The following is a 16047-nucleotide window of genomic DNA, read 5'->3' on the forward strand; positions in this document are numbered from 1 at the left end:
AAAACACAGACTTTTTTTTGTTTCCCACGGTATCCCTCAATCCGACAAGGTTAAGGATTAATCCGTTGCGGATTTGAGCTCCATTTAAGGGTCTGCCATTGACTAATGGATTTGCACAAGGCGAATTCGAATCACCGACACTTGTTTAAGTAGAAGAATGAGCTGACCACTCGACCAACCCAAATTTAAAAGAAAACACAGACTTTACAAAATAGTTTGTCAATATGGGCTACTTTAGTGGACAAAAATTTAACAAAAGCCCATTATCTTTACAAGCCCAATTTAATTTTCTCTTTTTTCTTCTTCTGCTGCTGCTTCTCTGTAACTCAGTGCAACAGAGTGAGCAGTGTCACACACCTGAAAGCAATGCTCTTCAAACCCCACACCATCTCTTCCCACATCCTCAGCAACCACCTCAACCAACTAAGATCCATTTCGAGCCTCAAAGTCGTTTGGCGCAAAGACCCAGAACTCGACCGTGCAATCGAAAACGACAAGCGTTTCAAGCTATGCGCCCGCGTCGTTCGCGAAGTCCTCAACGAACCCCGCCACGTCATCCCCCTTCGCTACCTCGAAAAGCGTCGCCAAAGAATGCACCTCAAAGTCAAAATCGAAACCTTCCTCAACCATAACCCTGGTTTGTTCGACGTCTACTTGGACCGCATTAAGCCCAAAACCGAACCTGTCCGGTTCATCCGGTTCAGTGCAAAGCTCCAGAACTTTCTAGAAGAACAAAAGAGAATCTTCCAGAAGAACGAGGACTTGATCGTTGCGAAACTCTGTAAGCTTTTGATGATGTCTAAGAATAAAGTTGTTAGTGCTGATAAGTTGCTTCATGTCAAGAAGGAATTCGGTTTTCCTGATGACTTTTTGGTTGATTTGGTACCTAGGTATTCGAATTATTTTAGGTTAATTGGATCACCTGGTGAAGGGCAATCGTTCCTTGAATTGGTTAACTGGGAACCTAAATTTGCGAAATCTGTGATTGAGCATAGGGCTGAGGAGGAGAGTGAGAGGATTGGGATTAGGGTTAGGCCTAATTTTATAGTTCAACTTCCTAGTGGTTTTGTGCTGAAGAAGGATATGAGGGACTGGGTTAGGGATTGGATGGAGCTTGATTATGTTTCGCCTTACGCGGATGTTTCGCATTTGGAGCAGAATTCGAGGGAAATGGAGAAGAGGATGGTTGGTGTGTTTCATGAATTGTTGTCACTTTCACTGTATAAGAGGATTCCGGTGCCGATTTTGGGGAAGTTCTGTGATGAGTATAGATTTTCGAATGCCTTTTCGAGTGTTTTTACAAGGCATTCAGGGATATTTTATATGTCACTGAAAGGAGGGATCGAGACGGCGGTGCTAAGAGAAGCATACGAGGGTGATAAGTTGGTTGATTTGGATCCACTGCTGGAGATAAAGGACAAGTTTGTTGAGTTGTTGGAGGAAGGTTGGCGGCAGAGGGCGGAGGAGTTGAGGTTGAAACAAGAGAAGCTTAGGAGGGATATGGAAAATTCGGCCACCAAAGTTGACCAAATGAGTGTGAAAGAGACCAATGTGGATGGTCGAAGACATGTGGACAATGGAAGACGGAGAGCTTTCAAGGTGAGTAGAAAATATTGACCATTGTTGGCCAGAATGTTGCTCCTTAGTTCCCATAACTTCCCTTGAAATGCATGTGTTGTTATTTTATATAAATTGAATGCTTACATGTCAACAAGTGCCATGTTGAAAGATGGTTTAGTAACATGTTGAGATATGGTTTAGTAAGCTTTTTGGCTTACTAGTTGAGACTTCAGACTAATTTCTTGAATGTAAGGTAGAGATTAGAGAAATCTTTCTTCTTCCATAGTGTTCACTTTCACTAGTTGTGGGGTTAAGTTTTAACCTAGTTTTGAAATGACAGAAATCAATGTATTACTCCATTCCTTGAAAATATTTTAGTTCGCATTGCATAATCTGGCTATCTAACAGTGCATTATATTATTGAACTTAACTATAAGAAAGGGGCTGTGGAAATTGGAAATCTATGATGCATGATAACTTCTGAAATTAAATTATCAAGAAAGGAGGTTCTAATTGAAATTAAGTTAGTGTTTCTCTAACTGATTGTCCTTTGGCATTTAGGATTTCAGTGAAACAGTGCTACAAGAAAATCTTTGTTTTGGTCCCGCATGAAGCCTGCAATATATTGGAGTTGGCGAGCAGTATATTTAAGTTCACAACTTATGAAAAATTCTTAATTTCTGCCAGACATCTGATGTGAGATTTCCTATTATAGTTCCAAGCGAAGGATACACATTAACATATCTGCTAAGGATGGAAGAAATGAATTGCAATCTTGGACTTTATTAGCAATTTCTGCTACCAAATAACTTTCTCAGAGTAGCAATGAAGTAATTTATATCCTTTCAGGAACAGCTGGAAGTAAGGCGAAAAGGTGTGAAGAACTTAACTTTTGTCATGTTATTATGGTATCATGCATGTTATCTTCAGAGAATTGTCCCCAATTAATAATATCAGATCACCTTGGTTGAGGGATTTATAAATATATATATATATATATTTTTTTTTTATGTTAATGAGCTGTTAGTATTAGGCTATTAGCACTTTTGTTTTCAAGTCAAGATTGAGTTAGAAGTATTCTTACCTGTCTTTTGGTCTATCTTTGTTAAGGTTATGATTATGATTAGATTGTAGTATAAAAAGAAATTGTTGAGATCATATGGAATCAATGAAAATTTTGAATAGGCTGTGACTTTGAGTAGCAGGCATGAGCATTTGTTTCTTGAAGGGACTCCTTGGTTAAATATTTTATTTCTACCCCTCAATAATATCTCCTTGGTTTGCACTTCATGAGTTCTGCATGCTATTAATTTGCATTATCTCACACCCAACTCGTCACCATTGTGAGATGAATTGTATAAAATACTGATCAAGAATAAGGTGGGTGGTTTGAACTCCCACTTAGAATACTATTTGTTGTCACCTACAAATTCATCACACAAATATTGATGAGAAATAGTAACCATTAACCAAAACTCTACCAACATTTATGAATTTGCAAGTATTTAAGCATGTCTACTTAGGGGCCACATGAACATCAAAACATTTCTGGGGTTCTTGATGGAGAGAGTCAAGATTCTAAATCTAATTACATTGGCTCTTACATTTTTGGCATTGGTGCCAAAGATGGAGAGCCAGATGAGGTCACCAATTTTTCCACTGCCTGCACTGCCTGCACCACCACAATCTCCTCCACTCCGTCCACTTTGTGCATCGCAATTTGCACTAGCAAACTATGCTTGTGGACAATTGCGTACCCAACCAACACTTCCATCGCTGCCGAATTCATTGCTCCCTGATCGTGATGAAGACGAGGACGGGAGTCACCAAAGACACAGCCACCGGCATGGCCATTCACACCGGCACCGGCACGAACTCACTGCTTCGGAGCGGAACTGTTGCCGTTGGGCCAGGGAAATGGACAGCCAATGTGTGTGTGAAGTTCTACTTAGGTTGCCTCTTTCCCTTAGTAGACCTCGGCATAGGTTCACAGTCAGCATTGGAGAATCTTGTGATGTCACTTACACTTGTGAGGGGACACGATGATTGTTATACTTAGGTTTGTGATGCTGGGAAAAGGTTGAGTAGTGAAAAATAACCCAATGCTGCTCTTGGTATTAAGGTTTAAAACTTGAAATTATATTTATAGTTTATTGTTCTTAGTCTTCTACTTCTTATTCTGTTAATGGTTGCTTTCAATTTACTCTAACATTGTTGGATGCGAAAAAGTTGAGGTTAAGAAAATTAACACTCATCAAAGTTGGTGGTTTGTATGATGATAAAACATAAAAGCATTCATGTAACTTCAATTACTTGCATTTTTATTTGGCTAGTATCATTCTCAAGTTTCAACATACATAATATATTGGCCAGTGGTGCCTATATGATATGCAACTTATGATTTCATTTTGAGAAACTTAGGATAATAATAGTAATATAATAGCACACGGTTGCTAATAGTAATAATTTTGGGTAGTAAAAGCTTGGTTTAACACGCGAAGATGGTGACTCTATATATGATGGAAACCGCATTCATCACATAATAATGGCTATTATCTTTCATGGGATGCCAAGACATACATGTGCAAGTTATCTTCATGTTTTTGTAACTTCTTGCCTATTCACTCTATCTTTTATTATTTATTATTTATGCCTATGTTTTTTTTTTTTTTTCAAGATTGTTACACAACACACACAATTTGCATTGGATGTCTCATCTTGATTTACACAACTAAAATAGAAAAATCCTAGCCAGCTATAATGCTCTTCCCATTGTGGCATTTGTGTACTCCTTTCACATACTATAGTGACAAGAAGGAAGAAGATATTCACTTGAAAATTGAAATACTTGAGCACTACCTATAGGCTATACTTGGAAATAATTAAATAAATACTTCAAAACGAGAAGATTGGTAAAGTAACAAGACCAGTTAATTATTATTGAGTTTGTAATTTTTATCATATTTGAGTTGAGTAATGCTAAATAATCAACCTTTTTCAGTCAGAATTGGTCAATTTTTAAAAAAAATTATTTTATTTATTTTAAATTTTAGATTCTAAATTATAAATTATTAATCATGCATCTTAAATTAATTCTTAAATCTAAATCTTAAGTTAGTTTTATACTATGTAATTTTTTTATTTGAGATCTGCTACTATAATTTAAAAAAATTAACCCTTTAATTTCTTACTTTATCAACCTCTTTACTATAGAATATCTTGATTTGTTACACTTCCATTCAATGTGATAATTTCTTACATTCTACCTTAATTGAATATTGTCCTCTGGCTATTCTATTTCTAAGAGCTCCTCCCTCTATCATATAGAGAGAAACATATGAGTTTAATTTTTATACAATATTGATAAGTTTTATAATAATATTTAATTAGGAGATATTATATAAATTAAAGTGATAAACTGTTTTTTTTTAAATATCTTATATGACAGTACCTAATTAGATATTAGTATTAAATTTGTTTACAATAGTGAGTGCTAGAAGATCAATAAATTTTGATCAACAATCGATCAATACACCAAGTTTTGACATTAATTTTTATATCTACATGTACGTACATATAAACTAATATAATTTGTATTTACATTATCTATTGTCTACGTATACATCATTAACAAAAAAATATATGCATATTTAAATAGAGTTTAAATTAAAGATTAATGTATCACGGATATGAGTTATATTTAAGCAATCAACCTAAATTGATTAAAAATATGTATATTTAAATCATTATATCTGACACCCTTTTACATGTATTGGCTACAAGTTTTGAAAAAAGAAAAAAGAAAAAAAAAAGTTTATTCTAAGGGGCTTTTATATTTGTTGTAAAATGTCAACATCAATCGGACAACATATATAGCTTTGAAGATATTGGGACTCAAATATATATATGCTTTTGACCATATATGCTGAGTTAAGGACGAATGCTGTGAGAATCCGTCCTAACAAAGGACAATGTCCTTTGAGGAAATGGACCATGTTTATTCAATGATGAAAAGTTCCAAAAACCCTTTATAAAAAAATTGGAATCTATGTAATAAGGCATCACTTCTCTCCTTTGGCACACACAAAAAGCCATTGCAAATTCTTCATTGCAAACTTTTGAACCAAACTTAATGGTTGCAAGGCTTTGTAGCAGTGATAGGCAGAAAGTGACATTAGAGTATTAGACAATGTATCCCAAGGTTCTTATGTTAGGACTTAGGAGAATATATAAGAGATGTACTCAATATTAAAAAAGCTATTTTATTTTAAATAATTATCTAGAATTTCAAGCAATATGTTTATTTAAAAAAAATTTGATGATGTCTAATTATCTATAGTGTTCCACAATTTCTATTGTTTGTGACAATTTCGGTTTATGTTTATAATTTTATGTTATTTATGAGTTAACTACTAATTTAGTATCTTAAAATTTTTGACAAAAAAAAATTATGAAAGATGTTATCGATAAAATAATATTTAAATGTTAAAAATACAATAAAAATAACCACTAAATAGTATATTTTTTATAGGTGAAAAAAAATTCATATTTAGCAAATGATTTATTCATTTTGATTCGATACTGTGGCAATATTTGAATAAATATTTAGAAGATGTACAAAAAAAATTGGAGCAACATTTGGTTTCTATTTTTTTTTTTTAAAATGTGATCATTCACAATTTTTTTTTAAAATCACTTGACATAAAAATACTAAAATTTAAAAGTAAAAAGATATTTTTTTTAATAATACTTGCAAAAATTTCTATCAAAAATTGATCTTGAAAGTCATTTCTAGAATATATATTTAATATCTAGTTCTTTTTGTCACATTAAAAAGATGTTAATACTCAATTTGATATTTGAACTTGCACGCAAACCTCAATTTAGTTCCTGAAATTTCAATGGCCTTTTTTTAGTTCCAAACTTATGCAAACGTTATTCACATTAGTCCTTGAAACAATTTTTGGCATAAAAATATTAATGAAGCACTGACATGCACAACAAATGCCATACTAGAACTTGTAAAAGGACGTTGTTGTTATGGTTTTGGTGCTTAAATAGTCTAAAAATGACGCCCGATCACTTATTTTAGGAGAAAAAGTTTCAATAAATACTACTTTTGATGTTTTTTTTGGACTATTAGAGGCTAAAACAAAAACATCGTCATTTTATTACAGAGTCAACATGGCATTCGACTGTCCACCCCAGTGTTCTGTCAACATTTGTGTGTGGAAAATTAGCCTAGGGACTAACGTAAGCCACATTTGCAAAGTTTGGAGACTAAATACGGACAATTGAAATTTCATGAATTAAATTGAGGCTCGTATGCAAATTGAGGGATCAAACTGAGTATTATTTCTATTTTTAAATATGTCTAACATCTTTTAAAATTATTTTTGTCAATAATATAAATTTTTGGATATCATTTCACTCTATTTATTCTCTAAGTACCATATTAATTATCGAATTTAATTTTAATGTATTATCAGTATAAAAGTAGTTTTATACGTATATCTAATTAGTAACGCCATATCAATAAAAATAATTATATTTTAAATTGACTGCGTAAATAGTTATCCAAAAAAATAGATATAATTGTACGTATATGTTACACTGAAAATACATCAAAATTAAACTCTTGATTATCATGATGAACAATTCCACCATGGTCAAGTTTCGAAGACAAAAATTTGTGCCTCCAAAAAAAAAGTTGGATCTGAAATTGATATTGAAATGAAAAATTAATACAAGTTGTGTTTGGATCTGAAAACGTATGATTGATACAAAATATCTTATGGAGAAATGTTTAATTTGTTCGTTTAAAAAATAGTAATTTGCACAAATAAATTAAAGTACTCCTTTTATAAAAAAAAAGTTTCTAATAATGCTCTATCTTGTGTAATATATGTTATATTATTATATATAGCAGAGGAGTGGTGCAACTTGTTCCACGCCCTCACCTTCTATGTTATCTTCTGCATAAGTGATAAACTTCTTATCATGGAATATATATGTAATATAAATATATGTATAGTTGTGTTATGATGATGTGATTATAATTTCAATAACAATGGCGATCGAGTTCATTACTGTGAGACATTGATGATGCCGGCAATAGAGTGTGGTAGTGCTACAACAAATATAATAAATATATATAAACATTAGTATTTTATTTTTGAAAGAAATAATAATATAGAGTGCGCATGCATGATGCATCACATATATATATATATAATGCCCATTATCTTTGAAAAACACTAGATAATTCTTTTCTTAAAAAAATTATAACCTCCATAAAAAAAATTTCATAAAATTATTGACCATCTAATAACATATCTCAAAAAAAAAAATTATGATAAATGTCAAAAATTGAAAGACATTGTTAGTCATTTTCATTTCTATAATTTCTTCCCATTATTAGCACCCTATGTAGTGCTTATTACTTGAATAATAAAGAGGAATGTTAGAGGACCAGCAATTTTAATGTTTTGTAATCATCAATTGGCCATCAATAGTGTTTTTAATAGTGTGGGATTACATCTAATGGTGAGAAATCATTCACTTTTATTTTGATGGTTAAGTGCTGGCCAGAAAACACAAAAGTTGCTAGCCTCTAAACTTTTCCTTTAATAAATAATAAACCATTTTCATCATATAAATTTATAATTATAAAATGTGTATACTAAATAAATTAATTATCAAATCAGCATCTTTATTAAATATATGTTAAAAATATATAAAATAACATATACATAAATATATAATAACTAACTTAATTTTTTATTTTTTATGTATATATAATATTTTTTAAAAACCTTATTATATATAAATTTTATTATATTTAACTAAGAGATACTAATCATGAATTGTCAATATCAGGGAAGAAGCTGGGACAGCATGGCTTTGGAGATAGTGGGATTCATTCTTTGACTTTAAAGCTTAGTTACGGACGAATAATATGAGAATCCAACCCATAAAAAAGAGGGGCAATGTAAAAAAAAAAAAAAAGAAAAAGAAGAAGAAGAAGAAGAAAGATTATCTTGGTCCTTTTGTTCCATTGTATAACAAACAAAAATCATATCTCACACAGTATATAATTATTATTATAATCAGCCAAATGGTGGAGTGGTCAAAGACTCACACAATAGAGGCTGGATTCCAATTTTTTCATATATAAAAAGAAAAAAAAAATCAAAATAATTGTTCATTAATTAGCTTAATGAATATAATTTTCGTTTATAGATTAAATGTGAAATTTAAGCATTAAATTTACAAATAGTTTTATATTTAAGTTTTGGTGGGTATAAAAAGAATATCATATTAATTATCTCTAATTAAAATATAATCACGATTTTATTAATTTAGGTTAGTCGAGTGATTAATTTACTTGTCTGTTTAAATAAATATTAAAAATTTAAATTTTATCTTGTATATACAGTAATTTATTAACTAATAATAAATTCTTAAATAAAATTTTGATCGATAATAAATTAATATTTGATTTACCAAATCAAAAAATAAGTAAAAAAAAAAAAACCAAAAGAATGTCCATGATTTTATAAACATATGAGCCCTTAGATATCACATTAACTCAAATCTTTTCTGGTTTTCTATGTTGAATATACTAATAAACTTCCCTTAAATAATTAAACCTGCTCTGTGCCCTTGTTAATATCTACTAACCTAATAATAGTTAAAAGATGAGTTTTTTTTTTTTTTTTCATCAGTTTAATTTCATGTATAATTTTCTAAATTCATGAGACCTGCCTAACAGATAAATTTTTAAAAATTTTTTAGAAAATTTTCTAATCTTTTTAAAGGTGGTGAGGGCACTTTATAAATGGTAGGACCAATTGACCACAATGCAAATGCAATGGGCATCTTGTACGGAAAACACTGTTTATGTTGCTCTTTGCACTCTGCACCTTTTACGGATCATCCCTTCTCACTTCCCATGGAATCTTTTCCAATTGGTGTATTAATTTAAAAGATTTATATTAATCATATTTAGTGGTTTAGTGGCTCATCACTTAATTATTTCTTAATTAAGTAGTTGAGCATGTAAATGTTATCTTAACTAATAATTAATTACTTGGTTTTTCAACTAAGTTAAGCATGTAAAATCTATCTTAACTAATAATTTATTATTTAGTTTTTTTTTTTTTTAAACTAAGTTGAGCGTGTGAATTCTATCTTAATTAATAATTCATTCCATATGTATATTTTTATTAATGAAACTTTGAAATTTGTTATGGGAAGTCTAAATAAAAAATACAAAATGAAGAATATAATAATGTGTCATTTCCAATTTTTTCTTCCTTTTTTGCTTGTACCAAATATGTCAATAAGTCTCATCGAATAAAGGAAATAAAGGTTATTTGAGATATAAATTTAATAAATAAATTATCATTTAAAATTATATTTAAAGAAATTATGAACTCATCATACACATGAAAATACTGTCTATCAATATACTAATAATTGATAATTTTGTTTTACCAAATATATTATCTATTATCTATTATTTATTTCATAAAATTTTTCTTTAATTTGTTATTGTTCAATTATTGTTTTCACTTATATATGTAAAATACCCTTTTTTCATATATTAAAATATCATAAAGTATTTTTCTTCTCTAAGACTTTAAACCAAAAGTCAAGACCATTGATTAAGAACTTAAAATGTTATTTAGATGTTAACCAATATAACAATTATTATTATTAGTATTATTATTATTGTTGTTGTTGTTGTTGAATAAAAAATAGATTAATAGACACAATTATTTGAAGCGAGTACCGGTTAAGAATAGAAAGAAAGAAATCTGGAATATAATGCCTATGTCTATTATGCCTAGCATGGTTAGAGAGTGATGGAAGAATAATTATTTCTTTCGGAAAAAAGAAAAAAAAATTCCTTAATATTCAATATAATTGGTCTATTTTTACATGGTCATTTAATTTAATTTTAATATATCAATGTGTGGTTATATTAAACATGCGCATATTTATCTTTCCTTTTTTTTTTTGGATAAGATAAGATGGACACATTTTTTATATATATTATTCAAGTTAAGTGAATGCAGATATAAATTAAACAAATGCATTCTCCCAAAAATATTCTTTACTCATCCTAAAGAATAAATTTACATGTTGATTCTAATTCAGTACGGGGTATAAAAATTGGAGGTCCATCTTAATTAATACAAATTAATTTAATTTCAAATAAAACCCACTAAAAGAAGGTGAAAAACAAAGTCTAAAAGCATTATTCACTAACATGATGCTACCACACCAACTTGGGTAAGTTGATTTTGACTTATTGTCCTTATTTTACTTAATAATAATAATGGATGCACTAAAAGTTTATTAATAAAATTATTCAAAGGAATGGTGTTTTTGGGAGGTTAGCCTCATAAATTCTGATAAAAAGAGAAGAGAATAATAAACTCAAGAAATACTACACTAGAAAAAGGATCTCTCTAGTTATACTATTAGTAAATAGAGTTTAACTCAAATATTAAGGAAGTTTTTATAGCTTCAAGATATTGAATTATATAGGTTAATTTCAATATTATTGAATAAAATAATTATGTAATTAATTAAGTTTGTAGAACAATTTGATATTATTTTTCAAGTTGTTCATACGAATATTTATGCTTTTGCATACCGCAGTAGTGAGAGAGATAATGAATTTGTACACTTATAATTATTGTGTATTTTATTAGTATTTTTGACAGATATTTAAGTTAATTAAAAATGGATCACTAAATGGTAGAGAAACAAATTTTTTTATAGCAAAACATTATATGTTCACACATATAAAGTCAAAAATTAAAGTTAGAGATAATTTAGTATTCATATTTTGATTTTGTTGGATGTTAAGACAATTTTGATCAATTGCAAATATATTTACATGTTCATTGGAATAATTTTTTGAAAAAATGTTGAGAAAATTAAATACTTATTACTCTTTTTACTAAAACACTTGAATATAAAACACATTTTGAAGGCATCTAATTAGGTGACTACAAACACATGTGACAAATTATAGATATATATTTAAAAGATCACTTGAGTTATTTTGTGATAATGTATTAATAGTATAATATTTTAAATTGATATTAAATAAGAAAGTTCAGAGTGTTTAAGTATCTAATGAGCAAATTAGCACAATTGCACAAATTTCATAAATATATGCATATTTAGTTTATAAGAAACAAACACCTAAGATCTTTCATCTGGATATTATTTATATAGGTATCATATCATTTTATGATATATTGTTTCAATAGGAGTGTGTATTTAGATGCTCAGTTTAGACAAATTTATGAATATAAATATTTCTACCGAAATAAAGTATTTAGTTTTATTATCACTCTGATTCATGATCTCATAAAGTTTATTAAAGTTAGACCAGTTGAAAATAGACATCTATGAGACCATTTTCACATGTAATTTCCGAATTTTCTCATCCAAATTTGATCTATGTCGTTGATTATATTAGTATAGTGATCATCGTGGTATCGTCGCGATACTAATGTGATAAAAGTTGCGGTAATTCCATAATTAATATATGAAACAGACCAGATTATTAAAATAATTAAGGAAATAGCATTCAGATGTGCGCATAAAGTTTATAAAATGTGATTAACTCAAGAAAATATATATGTATAGTCTAAGTGAAAATTTGTTAGAAAATTATAATTTTCTAATTTATTTATGGGTAATACATATAATTGATCATAATTAAATTAGTTATTTTATGTTATATGACTTATATAGGTGATCTCATTTATTGTTATAAATGCTAATAAAATAAATCATTATTATTTTTTATTTTGAATTAAATGAAAATAAAACTAAAGATACTATTTTATTTGTATTTTAGGATTTAATAGGTGTCACACTCAACTATAAATAGTAACTTTAAAGTTTTAGTTCTTAATATATCAAAACCGCCTCCGTAATTTTTTGTAGCTCTTTTTCTCATTAAAGAATTGTGATTCAGCCTTATTAAAAATATAGAAGGTTTTAATTAAGAAAGATCAAAGAACTAAATTCTTTTAATCATGCTCAAGAATTTAAATACATTTCCGCACCCAAATATTTCTTTCTTAATAATTTAATAAGAATGATGTTAGAATTAAAAAATTCTAAAAAAATTTCAACATATAAAACGTGACATGTGATTATTGATAATGACGAGAGATTATAATGGTTAAAGATCACATGCTTATCAAGTAAAAAATAAAAATAAGATCGAGGATCAATTTTATTTATGCACCTCTATATACTAAATGATCTCATTTCACTTTTAGGAAAAAATTATTTGAATCTGTGAAGCCACACATTTAATTAATTAATATTTAGTGATTATTGTTAAAATATGTATTACTTTTGTTCTTAAATAATTCATGTATCTAGACATATATATATATATATATATACTGTGTCAATATATATTTCTTTCTCCATATATATATATATATGACTAGTTTTTATGCCACCTAAACTCTTACATCATACAATAATGGTCGATTAAAATTTGTATCATAATATTGTCAAAATTATACAATATACATGCAAACTACTCCTCAAATTAAATGGAAGGGTATGTACTATATGCAATGATTTCATTCACATGTCATAGTGCATATAAAATATATGATCTATCACAAGTAATAGGAGGTAAACTTTTTGTGTTATTATTATATTATTCTCTCAAAACTCTCTTAATTTTCATCTGTGGCTACAACAATTCCTTTCACCCAAAATGAAAAAAAAAATAAAATAAAATAAAAATATGGCTTTGAACTTTGAAGAAAATCATGATGATCACACACATACAACACTCTCTGATGAAGCTGGAACACTACTACTAAATCCAGAAACAACTCTATTATTGGAAGTGATGGATGATGATGATGATGATGATGATGAGTTGTTATTATATAAAAACTTTGCAATAATCATAGCACTAGGCTCCAACACAAACTTGTTCCATGCCTTATTTGCTTCTTGTCCATGTTTTTGAAAAACAGGTGTTGCATCCAACCTATGAATCTTCCATCTCTTAACATTCCTTAGCCTTTGGATTTTTCCAAATTGTTTCCTAGCCAAGTTGCAAGTGTTGACCTTGATTTCATTGATTGCTTCATCAAGCAACCTTTGCTTTGTTTCTTCATCAACAACATGTTCTCTTCTAAAATACTCATCAAATTCAGGCACCCCAATTGCTTTTCTAATCCCAATTGAGTAGTCCTTATTATTGGGATTGAAAAAGGGTCTAAGCTCATTGACCATACCATTTAGGTACATTTGGTCAACCCTTTTTTGCACATATGAATCAAGAACATCCATTTTCACATCCACCCATAGGCAACAAAAATCATACCTTGATCTGAATTTGTAATCATCATCATCAATTAGGGCTTCAAGGTATGAATTGGATCCACCAACTATGATTGGAAGCTGTTCCCTCCTAGTGATTGAGTCAATGGCACCTAGTGACATGTCACAAAAATCATAGGATGTGAAATCAATGTTGGGATTTTGTGTCCCTAGTAAGTGATGTGGCACCCCTTTTTGCTCTTCTTTGGAGATTTTGTTTGTGACTATGTCAAGTCCTTCATACACTTGGATTTTGTCTGAGTTGATGATTTCTGAAGGAAAACATGTTGCAAGGTCAACGGAAAGCTTTGACTTTCCAGCTCCTGTTGCTCCCATGATCAACACTACTTTCTCTTTCTGAATTTGCCTCACATTCAATTTTGGGACATTGCTAGTAGGAACATTTATTAAGGGTTGTGTTAATCTAGACATGAACATTGAAATAGTGGTGGTCATGGTTTAATTTGAACAAACAAAGATTTGGGTCTAATGGGATAGATATATAATAAGATAGAAGAAATTTTGGAAGGGTGAGAAAAAAAAAATTAAACTTTGGGGTTTAATTACGAAGTGTGACACATTGACACATTTAATTTGTTCAAAGGTTGTCACATACACAAGATAGAGAGAAGTATATAATTAGTAAATTGATGATGAGAAAAATGGGTTGTTGAATATTTATAGGCTAAGGGAAAGTAGAAAGAGGTCAAAAGTGTCACAATCTGCCTCTCTGTTCAAGAATATGTTATTGGAAAATGAATTATTTAATTGTCAACTATAATGGAAGCTAGTGGATGGCCTTGACAAATATTCCTCCAATATTTATATTAACTTTATGCCATATACAAAAATAATGTTTGATGCATGGTCCACTGTGTAGGCTCAAGGAAGGTCCTTTTATTAAGGTCCCATGTTGTTTTATGAGAAACCAATGGGCACTACAGTGGGTTTTGGCTTTGATTTGAGAGTGCCAAATTGCATCAAGAATAATAATATTGATATATGATGATGATAAGGTCATTCTCAATTCTTATTATTCCTTTTTTGGTTTTTTTGTTTCTTATGAATTTTGTCTATATATAAAATATATTATATTATTTTATATTCTAATGCTTAGTTTTGAAATTAGTGATTAAAACAGCTTTCCCACTAATCCTACATCACTAGATAGGGTAAAATATTATTTAACTTTATATAATTAATGAGAAATAATTTAAATGAAAGAAAACAAAAAAAGCCTTATTAAGTGGATTAGTATACAAGAAGGTCAAATTATATTTAAATGTAAGACCTCGTCTTTTTTTTTTTTTTTTTTATATGTACTAATCATACATATATTTATATAGTCTCTAGCTAATTAATTAAGTATATATGTTAATTAAATTCTCTTAGTTAATTTGAGTGTGGGTTCTACTAGCAGTACCAAACAGCATCAACAAAAACGTATAGGTTCTATGCATGTTGAATAATGGGCACCTTCTTTGCTTCTTACAAATGTTGGGCCAGAATTTAATTAATAGAAGATTAGTGTATAAAGAAATGCCAATTAATTATTAATTGTTACTTACTTGAACTTTGTCTACTACTTTGTTAATAGTCTTATATATATTGCTTTTTTAACGTTAATTGTCTAGTTTGTATGCTTACTTAGACTCTTTAAATTAAACCATCATTAAGCAGCTAATTAAGTGATGAATAGCAAATTAAATCTCCTTAATATTTTCAATAAATTATGAGCAACAATGCAAGGGGTTGACTTAATTATTAGGGTTAGACAGGGTCTCATAATTTGAGATTTTAGTTATTTAATTTCTTTAAACTTAAAATAAATTTTAAGTCTTTCTGAAGGCATTTTCTACTTGGGTTCGGATTAGGGTACCATGCTGTCACCATTGATTTTTGTTTATGAAAAAAAAAATGTTATAGGTATTATATATATTTATAACAAGGGAAATTGCATCAGGTAATTAATATCAATATATAATAATAGTCGGTGGGTTGTTGTTGTACTTATATTCTCAACTTATCTTTAAGAGAAAAAAAAAATCATATTTTGTAATATTATTGGAAGTATGAGTATGTCATTGGGTTGTTTAA

The 16047-nt window shown here is 29.2% G+C and overlaps 2 protein-coding genes across 3 annotated transcripts; one reads left to right on the forward strand and one right to left on the reverse strand.

Moving 5' to 3' along the window:
- Positions 1-298: 298 nt before the first annotated feature.
- Positions 299-2787, forward strand: LOC112728400 (protein WHAT'S THIS FACTOR 1 homolog, chloroplastic). 2 transcript variants are annotated; one of them, XM_025778515.3, is made up of 2 exons: positions 299-1599; positions 2122-2787. In XM_025778515.3, the coding sequence occupies exons 1-2, from the start codon at positions 367-369 to the stop codon at positions 2170-2172; spliced, it is 1284 nt and encodes a 427-aa protein (XP_025634300.1). In that variant the 5' UTR covers positions 299-366; the 3' UTR covers positions 2173-2787. The 2 variants fall into 2 exon arrangements, with proteins under 2 accessions (XP_025634300.1, XP_025634301.1); XM_025778516.3 differs by having other exon boundaries at positions 2130-2787.
- Positions 2788-13244: 10457 nt separating this feature from the next.
- On the reverse strand, positions 13245-14586 carry LOC112728401 (adenylate isopentenyltransferase 3, chloroplastic). The gene has a single exon (XM_025778517.2). The coding sequence runs from the start codon at positions 14404-14406 to the stop codon at positions 13396-13398; it is 1011 nt and encodes a 336-aa protein (XP_025634302.1). The 5' UTR covers positions 14407-14586; the 3' UTR covers positions 13245-13395.
- Positions 14587-16047: the final 1461 nt, after the last annotated feature.

The sequence above is a fragment of the Arachis hypogaea genome, chromosome 12 (genome assembly GCF_003086295.3).
Source record: "Arachis hypogaea cultivar Tifrunner chromosome 12, arahy.Tifrunner.gnm2.J5K5, whole genome shotgun sequence".
Classification (NCBI taxonomy): domain Eukaryota; kingdom Viridiplantae; phylum Streptophyta; class Magnoliopsida; order Fabales; family Fabaceae; genus Arachis; species Arachis hypogaea.